Raw genomic sequence first — 13111 nt, forward strand, 5'->3', positions numbered from 1 at the left:
TTATAAAACATGTGTCTTGTACGGTACTGAAATAAAACTATGGGAAAAGATCTGCCAGCTCCCTTCCCACCCTTCAGCACTGGTCTAAGGTCCTGTGAAGTCACTCAGGGTATGTCTACACTACAGTACATGGAGACAGACCCAAGCAAGCTCAGATAACAATGGCAGTGAAGCTGTGGCAGCATGAACTTCAGTACTGTCTGTATAAGCCCACTCAAACTACTCAGTCACCTAGCCTGTGCTGTCGCGGCTTCACTGCTATTGGTAATCTAGCTCTTGTGTGTCTAAACGTGCTACAAACACACCTCAGTTGCAACTTGCTGTGTGAGAGCATAGCTTTCTTGAACTTAATGAGTCTCTTGATGCAGTAAGATCTGGGAATGCTGCTGATTTTTCCCCCTTGCCTTAATAATAATAAAATGAATAGTTGTGATGACTAGTTAGTCACTTAGGGATGTCGTCTCAAAGCACGTGAGTAACTTCATGTGAATATTAACCCCTTTGTTGCTGGAGAAACTCACCCTCTTTCCACCTGGTGGTTGCCTGATTTTATGGGAGATTAATAATATTATTTAGATAATACGGATTATAGGATCACCAGTTAATCTGATCTAAAGATAATAAGGTCCCAAAATCAGGCTACGCAGAATTTGCAGGGACCCTTGGGATGTCTGACAAGGAAACACACACTGAGAACAAAAGGCAGCTTTAAGCCTTTTATTGAGATAAATGGAACAGTAATGGAATATTAATCAAATAATCAAGCAATTACAAAAGCAGCGATATTGTTCTAGCAGTACATGTTGTATTATATACTAGAAAGGTTTCTTGATGAATGTACTCACACCCTTCCTTGAGAACCTGCTGATAAGCCTTGTCTCTGGCATGCCAAGAGAGTTCAATGGCCCAGGTTCCTCAAGTCTTGAGTGAGAGGTGCACAGCTTAGAAGCAGCTAGAACTAAATGCTATAGAAGCCTACTTAGAGTTTACTTCAAACTAACCATTAAGAACTAACAATGACAAACTAACAAAAAAACAAGCTGAACCCCCTCAGCAGGGTGGGTTACCCCTATTATAGGGCCTGAGCTTAGAGCCTAAGTGCCCTCCTTCCATGTCCAAACTTAACTTCCTCAGCCACAAAAATGTTAGGGTACACTCAGGCTGGCATGTTTGTTCATATTAATGACATGTTTCTAACTATTAGAGACCATTAGCTCATCCTCACCTGTTATTTCTGTCCTAACCGGTTATTTCCATGTTCTTCGTGGTGTACCTGTTAAGTCTGAAAAAGGCCATGAACTTGGGTGGTTTTACCTACCAACTTGCTTTAACTTGCCCACTTATCTATGTGAAAGGTCACAAACATATATACTATATGCTTTAGCTCATCGCCACCTATCTAGGGTAAAGGTCTCAAACAGATGTATGATAACTTGCCTTAGCTTAATATACAGGGTGTTGCCTGTAGGTTCCTTGCATTACAGCTAAAATACTCTAATACAAATTGATAAACCTATTGTAATAACAAACCTATAATGTAACAAATGATTAAACTCATAAGATATAGAGCTAGCCTGCTTGCTTGCATATATAAGCTACATGATATGGGAGGAATAGAGTACAAACAGAACTGCGTTCCTAAGGACCTGAAGAAGAACTCTGTGTAAGCTCGAAAGCTTGTCTCTCTCACAAACAAGTTGATCTACCTTATCTCTTCAATATCCTGAGACCGACATGGCTACAACTACACTCTAAACATTCATAAGGATTCTATCTTTACTCTAAAGTCCAAATGTTATGTGTATGGAAAACAATGTACTTGTATCTATAAAGGTAGGGATTAATACGTACCTGCTCGTATATTTCTATTTGACTGGGTTTTTAAATAGCTTTGCCTTGTGCACTGCAGTTCATGAGAATGGCCATACTGGGTCACAAATGATCCATCTAGCTCGCTATCCTGTCTCCGACAGTGGCCAGTGCCACGTGCTTCAGAGGGAATGAACAAAACAGGGCAATTATTGAGTGATCCATTCTCTGTCATCCAGACCCAACTTCTGGCAGTTGGAGGCTTAGGGCACGTCTACAGTGCAATAGGAGACCTGCACCGTGGCCACAGCTGGCCTGGGTCAGCTGACAGTCTGCGGGGTTAATAATTGCAGTGTAGACATTCAGACTTGGGCTCTGAGAATCAGTGGTGGGTTTTTTATTGCAGTGTAAATGTATTCTTAGGACACCCAGAGCATGGGGTTGCATCCCTGACCATCTTGGCTAGTAGCCACTGATGGACCTGTCCTCCATGAACTTATCCAGTTCTTTTTGAACCCAGTTATACTTTTGACCTTCACAACATCCCCTGGCAATGAGTTCCACAGGTTGACTGTGTGTTGTGTGAAGAAGTACTTCCTTATGTTTGTTTTAAACCTGCTGCCTATTCATTTAATCGGGTGACCCCCTGTTCTTAGGTTATGTTGAGGGGTAAATAGCACTTCCCTAATCACTTTCTCCACCCATTCCTGATTTTATAGATTTCTATCCTATCCACCTGCCCCTTCATTGTCTCTTTTCTAAGCTGAACAATCCCACTCTTTTTAATCTCTCCTCATACGGAAGCTGTTCCATACCCCAGTCATTTTTTATTGCCACTCTCTGCACCTTTTCCAATTCTAATATAGCTTTTTTGAGATGGGGCAACCAAACTGCATACAGTATCCAAAGTGTGGATTTATGTAGTGGCATTAAGATTTTCTGTCTTCTTATCTATCCCTTTCCTAGTGATTCTTAATGTTCTGTTGGCTTTTTTGGCTGTTGCTGCACATTGAGCAGATGTTTTCAGGGAACTATCCACAACCCCAGTTCTCTTTCTTGAGTGGTAACAGCTAATTTAGACCCCATCACTTTCTATGTATAGTTGGGATTATGTTTTCCAGTGTGCATTACTCTGCACTTACCAACATGGAATTTCATCTGCCATTTTGTTCATGGATGCTCTGTACAAAACAGGCAGTAGCTTCGTGTAGTGTGAGTAGCCTTTAAGCAAGGGATTCAGTTCATTAACAAGGGTTTCTTAGCAGAGGGCTGGATTCTGAAGAAATCCTGCAAGGAAGGGAAGAGCAGAGCACTGATCTGGTGAAATGCAGCTAAACAGGGAGAGCTTCATGGGATGGGGAAACTCTAGGTATCTGACCACAGATGATTTTTTTTTTTCTTTTTCTATTTTAACCACACGTTTAACAGTACATTCTTTGTGGTCTTTTGTGCTGTTCCTCCGCCTCTTTCCCCCCCCACACCCTTGCATTCGTCTTTCATTCAGTTTGAGCCCTACTTTTCTCGATCCCACTATGCTGCTGGGGTGGAGTTTCTAATTGCTCTCCCACTCATTTCATGTACTGGCTAGCAGGTGAAATTTACAGAAATCTTGATCTGATTCCTTCTGCATGTGAACCTCAGAGATCAGGAGTCTAGCAAACGCTATTTGGTTGTCCAGACACTGAACACAATGGAGTGTGGGGATTTTTTTCAGGATTTTTTTTGGGGGGGGGGGGGGAGAGTTCTGGATGAGAGAGAGCAAGATTAACTTAGGGCCTTTTCAGTGTTCTTTCCCCCCCCCCTCTATTTTTGATCAGGTGGCCTGGATCCAGTTTTGGTATGACCCCTATAAAATGTGAACCTCCTGCACTTTCTTAATCATCAGATCTGCTCTCTATTTGCATTTTGAGTGCTATCTGTTGACATTATGGGTAAAAATAATTTTTTACGGTGTTAGCTCTGCAGAGTGAGCGAGCTAGATTGTACTCCTTCCTGTGCATCCCCCACAGAATCGTTTACCAGGTTTTGGTCAGTTACACCTGTGTGAAATGGTTTTATACACAGGGACTATAACCTGGGACCTTCAGCGCCAAAGTATGGACTTCTATAGTTTAGCTAAACAAGACTGGTCCAGGGGTAACTCAACGCTGAATTTAACCCACAGAATCTTGGTGGCGGTGGCGATGCATAAACCAGAAAGACTTCAGCTTGACTCTGTTTACAAGATTGGCAGCTAGAAAACATTTTTATGTGTAAACTGAGCGACTTGATCTGGAGTTCCTGGCAGCTGATCAGCATAGAATCACATCTTTTATTTTATTTTTTTAAAAGCCACTCTCTGGGGTATAATCTCATTTTAATTTTGCAGACCGCTTTGAGATTGTTGGATGAAAGCGCCAACGATTTATTTACTGTGTGCTCAGCTATGAGTCTTTCTGTGCGTTGAAAATGTCAGGAGCACTGCTGACCATGGACATGACCCAGCAACGAAATGCTTGTGACCTTCCATACTGTACAAATCCTGGAAGGCCAGCGATACCAGCTCCGTGGCATGCCGACTGTTGTATGTTCCCATTTCAAGGCAGGCAAAATAATAATAAACACTCTCTACTGTGATAGAAAGTTTTAATCTGTATCCAAAGCATATGATTACTTACAAATCCATGCAGAACCATGGGCTTTTGGCAAGTCTCATTCCCCCTGCAGCTTCTAGATGGGTGGTTGGCTTGAACTTTGTGCCAGCATCACTTGGTTTATAGTCCCACTATTCATAGGTAATGACCGGCATGATCGACACTGACATATGACTGGCTGTTGTAGCTGAAACTGTAAAGCTAGACGAGAATGTGGCAAATGGATACAGTGAAAACAGGTTTTATGGCCACTGCAAAGCAATGGTCACTTGCTTTATCTGTCAGGAAACATCCCAGTGTTTTGTATCTCCTGAGGTACTAAATAATCTTGTGAAAACTCAGCATGCATGAAACAAAGGGCTGAGTTTCGAAGATGGTATAAAATTCATCCAGGAGAATGACTGGCTAGAATAGCAGGAAAGAAGCAGATGAGTTCTCTTATGGTCATGCAGTATCCAGGAGGCTCTAAGAAATGGAGGAACAAAACTTCAGGGAACGCTGCGGTCAATACATTGCTGTGTGAGTGATTCATAGCTGCAAGACTGGGAAGAAGAATCACTTGGTAAAGTAACACGTAGCAGATCAAAATAAGATGGTGTGTGTGTGTGTGTGTGTGTGTGTGTGAATGAAATGAGCCCATTTACTTGAAGAATCCAAGTTCAAAACCTCAATTGGTGTCTTAAGGGAATTTAGAGATTTCTGTGCAGATGAGAATTGAAGTGGTCCCTGCTCTGATGTTATGAAAATGTAGGGATTACAACTCAATTTATGCAGCAATTGCAAATAATATGGACTTGATATTTTTATATTTGATATTTGTGTGTGTGCAAAGTGAAGTGTCAATACTTTGTTCATTCTCCTAAATAAGACAGTCTCTTGTGTGCGTTCCCAGAGGTGAAAGTGTGGCACAGAGTGAGTTGTGGTTTGTTTTTGTTTTCCTTTTTCTGCGTAAAGCAGTAAATGCAAAATGCATTGTTACCTTAGGTAAACAGTGTATTCCCTCATCTTGGCGCCTTTGCCTGCTCGCGAGCCTGTCTCGTGCCTTGTACCTTATTGGCAGTTCTGTATAAATATAAATCATAGACTTCTACAAGACTTTCCCGCTTCACTAACCAAACTCAAATCCCTCTGCACCTCTCCTCTCCACCCACACGCTTAGTTTTAATTATAAGCATTAAAACTGAGTGAGGTGTGACTGATGTCTGAAAACACTGCGGGACAGATTGTGAACCTGTTACTGAGTCCGGTAGACCCAGTGAAATCAACTGGTCTATTTGGATAGTAATCTCACTACTGTGATTGGGGTGTGCACAACATGGCCCTGTATTATTATTTATTATTATTATTGTAAATATTAATATAATAATTAATAGTACCTAGCTCTTGCGCTTTACAGAGGAAGTGGGTATCATTATCCTTCTTTTATAGATGGGGAAACTGAGGCATGCGTCAGTAAAGTAACTTGATTAAGGTCACCCAGCAGGCCAGTGGCAGAGCTGGGAATAGAATCCAGATCTCCTGAGTCAGTCAAGTGCTCTGTCTATTAGGCCACTAGATAATGGACAATCAAGTCAAGAAGAGACTTCAGCACCTCTGAAAATCTTTTCACGGGATTAGTCATTTTAATACAGAGGTGGGCAAACTACGGGCCACATCTGGCCCGCGGGACCCTCCTGTCCGGCCCCTAAGCTCCTGCCCTGGGAGGCTAGCCCCTGGCCCCTCCCCTGGTGTTCCCCCACGCCCGCAGCCTCAGCTCGCCCCACCACCGGCGCAATGCTCTGGGCGGCGGGGCTGCGAGCTCCTGGGGCAGCACCGCTGCAGAGCCAGGGCCTGACCCGGTGCTCTGTGCTGCAGGGTGGCGTGGCTGGCTCCAGCCAGGCAGCGCGGCTGCCTGTCCTGGTGCTCTGGGTGCTATGGCTGTAGCGCTGCCAGCCACCGGTGCTCCAGGCAGCACGGTAAGGGGGCGGGGGTTTGGATAGAGGGCAGGGGAGTTCGGGGTGGAGGTCAGGGGGCGGGGGTGTGACTAGGGGTCAGAGTGGTCAGAGGGCAGGGAACAGGGGGGTTGAATGGGGGCAGGGGCTCCCAGGGGGCAGTCAGGAAGGGGGGGTTGGATGGGGCGGCGGGGGGCAGTCAGGGGCAGGGGGTCCGGAGGCGGTCAGGGGACAGGGAGAAGGGGTGGTTGGATGGGGCAGGGGTCCCGGGGGGGCAGTCAGGAATGAGAGCAGGGGTTGGATGGGGTGGCGAGGACCAGTCAGGGGTGGGGGTTCTGGGGGGCTGTTGGGGGACAGGGAACCGGGGGGGTTGGATGGGGCAGGAGTCCCGGGGGGGCCATCGGGGGCGAGGAGCAGGAGGGGTCGGATGGGGGTGGGGCTGGGCCACGCCTGGCTGTTTGGGGAGGCACAGCCTTCCCTAGCCGGCCCTCCATACAGTTTCGGAAACCCGATGCTGCCCTCAGACCACAAAGTTTGCCGGCCCCTGTTTTAATAGGTTCTTTCTGTCTCGGTGTTGAAGTTTTTGTTTGTGGGCAGGTAGGGGCCGGCAAACTTTGTGGCCTGAGGTCAGTTCAGACTTCGCAGTTTCCACTGAAGAAACGGCTTTGCAATCTCTGTGTGATTAGCAAAGCGGAAAGGCACAAAGTCTGTCCGGAGATAGTCACCATGTAAACATTGTAACACCCACAGTGCTGTAAATGTAGGCGTTTGAGCCCTGTGGAAATCAGCTGAGCTTGTTTATAATCTTCACAACACTCCTACAATAACGACTGCAGAGGAGTCACAAGAGAATTGTGTGTGTTTAATGTATACTGCGAAGTATTTGCTCCAGCGGATACAGAATTCACCTCTAGAGCAGCTGATATGATTTTCTTTTGTGCTTTCAGTGACACGCAGGGGCTTTAATCATGAGCAACCCTTTTGCATGGATTGCAGAGCCGCTAAACCCCAACCAGCCTGCGAAGAAGTTCTTCAATCTGAACAAATTGGGAGATGCGAGATACGGTATGTTGGCAGCATTCGGAAGGAACTGCCTGGTACGTGTGTACTCGGGCTGTGGTGGGCATTGGAAATAACTATGGGAAGGCACTGCAGCTCTAGATGATACTTGATGATTTGTGGGCACAGAAACATGGGTACAAATTCAAAAGCCATTCCTTGAAGATCAATTTCTAATCATGTTTTTGGGGTACTAGCATCTAGGCTTATTTAATTTCCTGTTATGACGAGGTTCTTTTTTCTAAACTTGGACTGCACATTGGTCATTTTATGTGGTAGTTGAGTACTTCCTATGGGTGAGGTGTATCCCCCGGGCTGGGCATGAAGGTCTAGCCAGATCAGTGGAAGGACAAGTTTCGCCCATGCTGCCTTGATAATGTGATGGACTTGATAAGAGTGTGTGATGGCAAGATGTATGCCACCAATAAAGATGTGTGAAATCCTGGCCCCATTATAGTCAATGTCAAGACTCCCATTGACTTTAGTGGAGCCAGAACTTTGCTACCCAAAAGGTGAAAGGACACAGCCACACCCAGATATCTGGAAACTTCATCTAAAAGGTGAAAACCATCTGCTTTCTGTCTCTTTCCCCCAGGACGTTTGCCATTTTCTATCAGGATCCTCCTAGAGGCAGCCGTCCGCAACTGTGACGAGTTCCTAGTGAAGAAGGAAGATGTTGAGAATATCCTCGACTGGAATGTGATGCAGAGCAAGAATGTCGAAGTGCCATTTAATCCTGCACGAGTTATTCTGCAGGATTTAACGTGAGTTGAATGCTTCCTAAGACTAGGGAAAAGGGATTGTAAAAACCACAACCATTCGCAGTGGGCAAATCAGAGGGGCGTAGAGGGTGAATGCGGTGCCATGTTATTCTAAACATACTGGATGTCTAGTTGGCAGAGCTCCTTTAAGCAAACAGTGGTCATTTTAAAAGTACTTCATCAACAATCCACTGTCCTTTGGACCTTGGACCCAGGTGATAAGAAGGAATGCAGCACAGCCTTGGTGTTCTCCACGTTACTGGACTACAGATTCATTCCATTTCTCACTCTAGCAAATAATGCATTGCCTGGCATTCTCCAAACTGCACCACAGGCACTGAGGGGCTCAATCATGCTCACTTTTGGAAGTCAGTGGCAAAACTGTCATCACCTCTATTGGGAGCAGCGTTGGGGTCCTAACTAGCTCACATCCTGGGAGGTGTGCGGTATGGTGACCGCTTTACAGATGGAGACAGTGAAGCAGAGAGAGGTTGACCTATACTTTCTAAAGAGCTCAGTTCCTATTTAGACACCTAAATAAATGTCCGGGGTCACTGCTGATCTCCTAAAATCTGTCCATAAGTGTCACCGTGGGAGCTGCTGAGTGCTGCGCTTTCTTGAAAAGATTAGCACTTGTATCGGTGCCTAACTGGGAGTGAGCTGTACTGAAAATCTGGCTCTTGGCACAAGGCCCCATAGTGAGTAAATTGCTAGTTTAGGATTTGAATTTTGAGGGTTCCTGATTTTCAGCCCTGTGCGTTCTGTAATTCACTGGCCTACATCACCTTGAGTGCTTCTGGGTACATAAATGCATGTGTTCTGGTGTCACTCCCTCAATTCCCGTAATGTTGAAAATAACTGCCCGGTTTCTTCTCTTCTGTATCAACCAGTTAGCTCATAATATCAGTTGCTTTCTTTGCTGTATATAGTCTGGGGAAATTGAAATGCACCCACTGTACATCACACTCACTACATTCAGATGCATATTTTCTTAGATCACAGGAACTGCCATAATATAAACGTGAGCTGTGTTGGTTGGAGTATTGTCTGTCTGTAAACATTTAGGATTGCAAAGAAGAAAAGCATAGTCCCTTACCCCGTTCCCTGTGTTGATCCTGTTGTATTTAATAATCTGCACTATTTTTCTTACACACAAGTCTTCTATAACATTATAGACTGATTATTTTAGTCCCTTGCAGCGAAGAACATCTTTGCTTGTTGCACTTTGAACTCTAAAACAGTCTCTCTCTTCTGGGCTGCTATTTCAGGAAGTAGACTCGGAGTCTAATCCTAAATGGTCCTGAATGCCCATGGCCACATCACTGGACACTATGTGCACTCGGCACCCTGCTGAATTCGATGTTTTGTTATGCGAGGATGTTTCCCAAAAATAACAGCCTAAAAGTGAAGTGCTGAGTGCTACATAAAATGCCCCTGATGGGCAGTGGCAGTTAGGGTAACCTTGGAAATGCCAAAATGTACCATCTGTGATGGGCCACAAGCTTTCCATCTGCTCTGCAAAAGCAAACATGGAAAGTTATGGTCTCATGGTTAGAACATGACACGGACTGCCAGAATTCCTGGTTTCTAATCCTGACTAATGGTGTTGCCTTGAATTAAACCACTTAACCCATTGTGCCTCAGTCTGTCTACCTGGGAAATAAAGAAAGGTTGACCTATTTCACTTCAGCACAGGAGGGTTCAACTGATAAGTGGTTCCAGATGCTCTGATGAGACACTACTGTAAACCCAGAGGAAGGTCTGTTGTTTGTTGCCATGTCAGTTCTTGGAGTTGCCGCGTTTATAGGACTGTTACAAAGTCTTGTCACCAGAGGTGAAAATGTGACTTCTGGCCAACAGCCTAACAGAAATACTTACGGAGTGTGAAGCATGTGGGTGGTCAGTTTGGGGACATTTCTTAAGTCAAGTTCAAGAACTTGTTGGCACAGTTGGGTGGGGGCTTTGTTGTTCTTCCCTCGGTCAGTGCAGTTCTACTCCAGAAAGCCAGCCTGTTCGCTCCCACAGGGGTTCCATAGTCACACCCACTCTCGTGGGTTCTGGGTCACCTTTGTTTGGCTTGCAAGTCAAAAGCCGATGATGTTCCTAGCGACTCATACTAACATGATCTATAATCCTTTAGTTCCTAGAAGGCCTAACCATGATCAGATCTCCATTGGGCTAGGCACTGTACATACAGCTAGTAGGAGGAGAAAAGCAGTAGTATTATCCCCATATTACAGATGGGAAGCAGAGGCACAGAGCATGGAAGAGTCACTTGCCCGAGGTCACAGAGATTGTATCCAGGTCTCATGTCTCCCAGTCCAACGCCTAAGGTGCACAACCACCTCCCTCTGTCACCTTATGAGTTTCCACTCAAGTCTTCCGCACTGATGAATCCAAATGTGGCTTTGTTCTTTCTGCCACCCTGGTTCTATGTCTCGCTGCAATGGAGTGGTGATTCCAATGTTGGCTTTAGAGTCAGAATCTACTGGCAGTGTGGCATCGTCTGGCTATGCCTGAGGATCTGGGCTCTGTCCCCTCAGTTCGCTTAATTCTCTCATTTTAGGGGCGTACCTGCAGTGGTTGACTTTGCTGCAATGCGTGATGCTGTGAAGAAACTGGGCGGAGACCCTGAAAAAATTAATCCCATCTGTCCTGCTGATCTAGTAATTGATCATTCCATCCAGGTGGATTTTAACAGGAGGTAAGGAAATAAAACAGATTTTATTTTCCATGCTTGCTAGGAAGCCAGGGCCAGCTGGTATTAATTAGCGTAGGTTCGTTGAAGCTACACTGCGTTATGCAAACTGAGAATTTGTCTCCTAGCATTATAGAGGCCAAAGACTGATTAAGTTAGACTGTTTACTACAGTGGGCTGTGTTGGCCCAGTTCTGAGAATGGGGTTGTTAGCTCATCGCTGCCTTGGTGAAAAAGCACAAAGCATTGGTTTTATGTAGGGGGGAAGGAAGGAACAGCGAACTGGAAACACTAAAATACTTAATCTCCAATCTTTTAGCGAGCTCCTTTGCACCTGTATAGAGCCTCGCTGAAATCCGTGGGACTCTGAACAGGCATAGGGGTCCATCTGCACAGAATTCATTGCAGTATCGGGAGCTTAGAAATCTACCTACTCTCCTGCATTTCCTAACTGAAGTGTGTGATATCGTCCTGCTTTCTCATGTCATCCCCTAGTTCTCTTCTGTTTTCCAAACTCCTTCAATTCATCATACTCCAGTTGCCTTACCCAGTAACTTCTTCCATATGTGTTACTCTCTGTAGGAAATAATATTACAACTGCCCACTTGAATGAAAACAATACAAAAAGGGAGGGGGGGGGATCTTAGAATCTAAGAGCTCTCAGACTTGAAGGTCAGAAGGGACCATCATGATCATCTAGTCTGACCTCCTCCACGTTGCCGGTCACAGAACCTCACCCACCTGCTCCTGAAATAAACCCCTAACCTCTGGCTGAGTTACTGAAGTTCTCAAATCATGGTTTTAAAGACTTCAAGTTACAGAGAATTCACCATTTACACCAGTTTAAACCTGCAAGTGAGCCATGCTGCAGAGAAGGCAACCCCTCCCTCTTCCTCCCCCCACCCCCTGGGTCTCTGCCAATCTGACTTGGGCGGAAATTCCTTCCTGACCACAAATATGGCAGTTACATCCTGCGATGTGGCGCAGCAGGTACCTGGGAAAGAATTCTATGTAGTAACTCAGAGCCCTCTCCATCTAACGTCCCATCTCAGATTGTTTTGTTTTGTTTTGTTTTTAAATAAAAGATTTTGATCCTATTTGTGGAAATAAGCCTCTTGACAGATTGATTTGTTTGTAAAATATTCCCTCCATGTGATTCTTAGAAAAGCAGGTTTCTTTTAAACCTCAAAAGCCATATGGATACAAATCTCCATTGGCAGTGACCCAGCTAACTGAAAAGATCAGCAGTTTGTCCAATTTTCCCCCCCAGATCTTGACTTGGATCATTTGTCTGAGATCTGCTCCTCGTTAACTTTTAAACTGCAGTCTTAAAATATCACTGAGAAAAGTTCAGGAACGGATTTCAGTTTGGAATTACATGTCCGAAGGGTGGTCTCTGGAGTATATGTACATGTTGGTACTGATCTGTTTAAATATACTCCTCTTCCATTTAATTTGAATCTATATTTATTATGAGAGCTGGTTGGAGGAAAAGTATATTTTCCTGTGAGAATTTTTTGTGACAGTGAAAAATGTCATTTTTGTCAATTTAATTGAAAAATAGAAATATTTGTGGTTCTTGTTTTTACAAAAGCCCAATATTTTCAGTGGAAAAATAGTGTTTCACAAAAAGTAGTTTTTGATGAAATCCCATTTTAGATGGACAAATTTCTCAAAAAATAAAAAATACAAAAATTGCTGACCAGTTATAATTGCTGTTTAGTTCTTACACAGTGACCACAAGGTGCTACGTGGCTCAGAGAATATAGCAGTGTTCCTGATCCAAAAAGAATCACTTCTTGGGGATTTTTTGTTTATGTACAGTTGCTTCGTATATTTGTTTAGAAGTACAGGCTTGAACTGTAGTGTATATTCCAGATCAGTATTAGCATATCTTCAATCACAATTATTGGCATCAGCTTCCTTTACTGCTATGCAGCTTGTGTATAATTTAGGTTTTGAAAACTTTCCATTGCTTTAAGATGTAGACTAGACTTTAGCAAACTGCAAACTTAATGCCTACATTCGGTATGGGATTAACATTTGAGCCAGATGGTAGGTATTACTGTTAAGACTTATTAAGCCCTTTTCAACATTTGCCTTTAGCTCACTGCTGCAATTGCTCGAAACATATAAAACTGATCGGCATTATGAGATACAAGTGCTCTTCTGTTTTCTCTTTCACCATACGCACACATCAGACCACACACTAAATTCAGTT

General features: G+C 44.3%; 1 protein-coding gene across 3 annotated transcripts in view; it reads left to right on the forward strand.

Annotated features, from left to right (window-relative positions):
• ACO1 (aconitase 1) overlaps nucleotides 1–13111 on the forward strand; it is a 44565-nt gene that overhangs the window by 9092 nt on the left and 22362 nt on the right. For 2 of the 3 annotated variants that reach the window (XM_024105661.3, XM_008168745.4), the window contains exons 2-4: nucleotides 7321–7438; nucleotides 8028–8196; nucleotides 10760–10897. In XM_024105661.3, coding sequence (XP_023961429.2) covers nucleotides 7342–7438; nucleotides 8028–8196; nucleotides 10760–10897 — 404 coding nt within the window. In that variant the 5' untranslated portion in view covers nucleotides 7321–7341. Of the gene's footprint in view, nucleotides 1–7189; nucleotides 7230–7320; nucleotides 7439–8027; nucleotides 8197–10759; nucleotides 10898–13111 lie in introns of those variants that run through there. The other variant, XM_065549701.1, reaches the window with a different exon arrangement.

The sequence above is a fragment of the Chrysemys picta genome, chromosome 6 (assembly GCF_011386835.1).
Source record: "Chrysemys picta bellii isolate R12L10 chromosome 6, ASM1138683v2, whole genome shotgun sequence".
Classification (NCBI taxonomy): domain Eukaryota; kingdom Metazoa; phylum Chordata; order Testudines; family Emydidae; genus Chrysemys; species Chrysemys picta.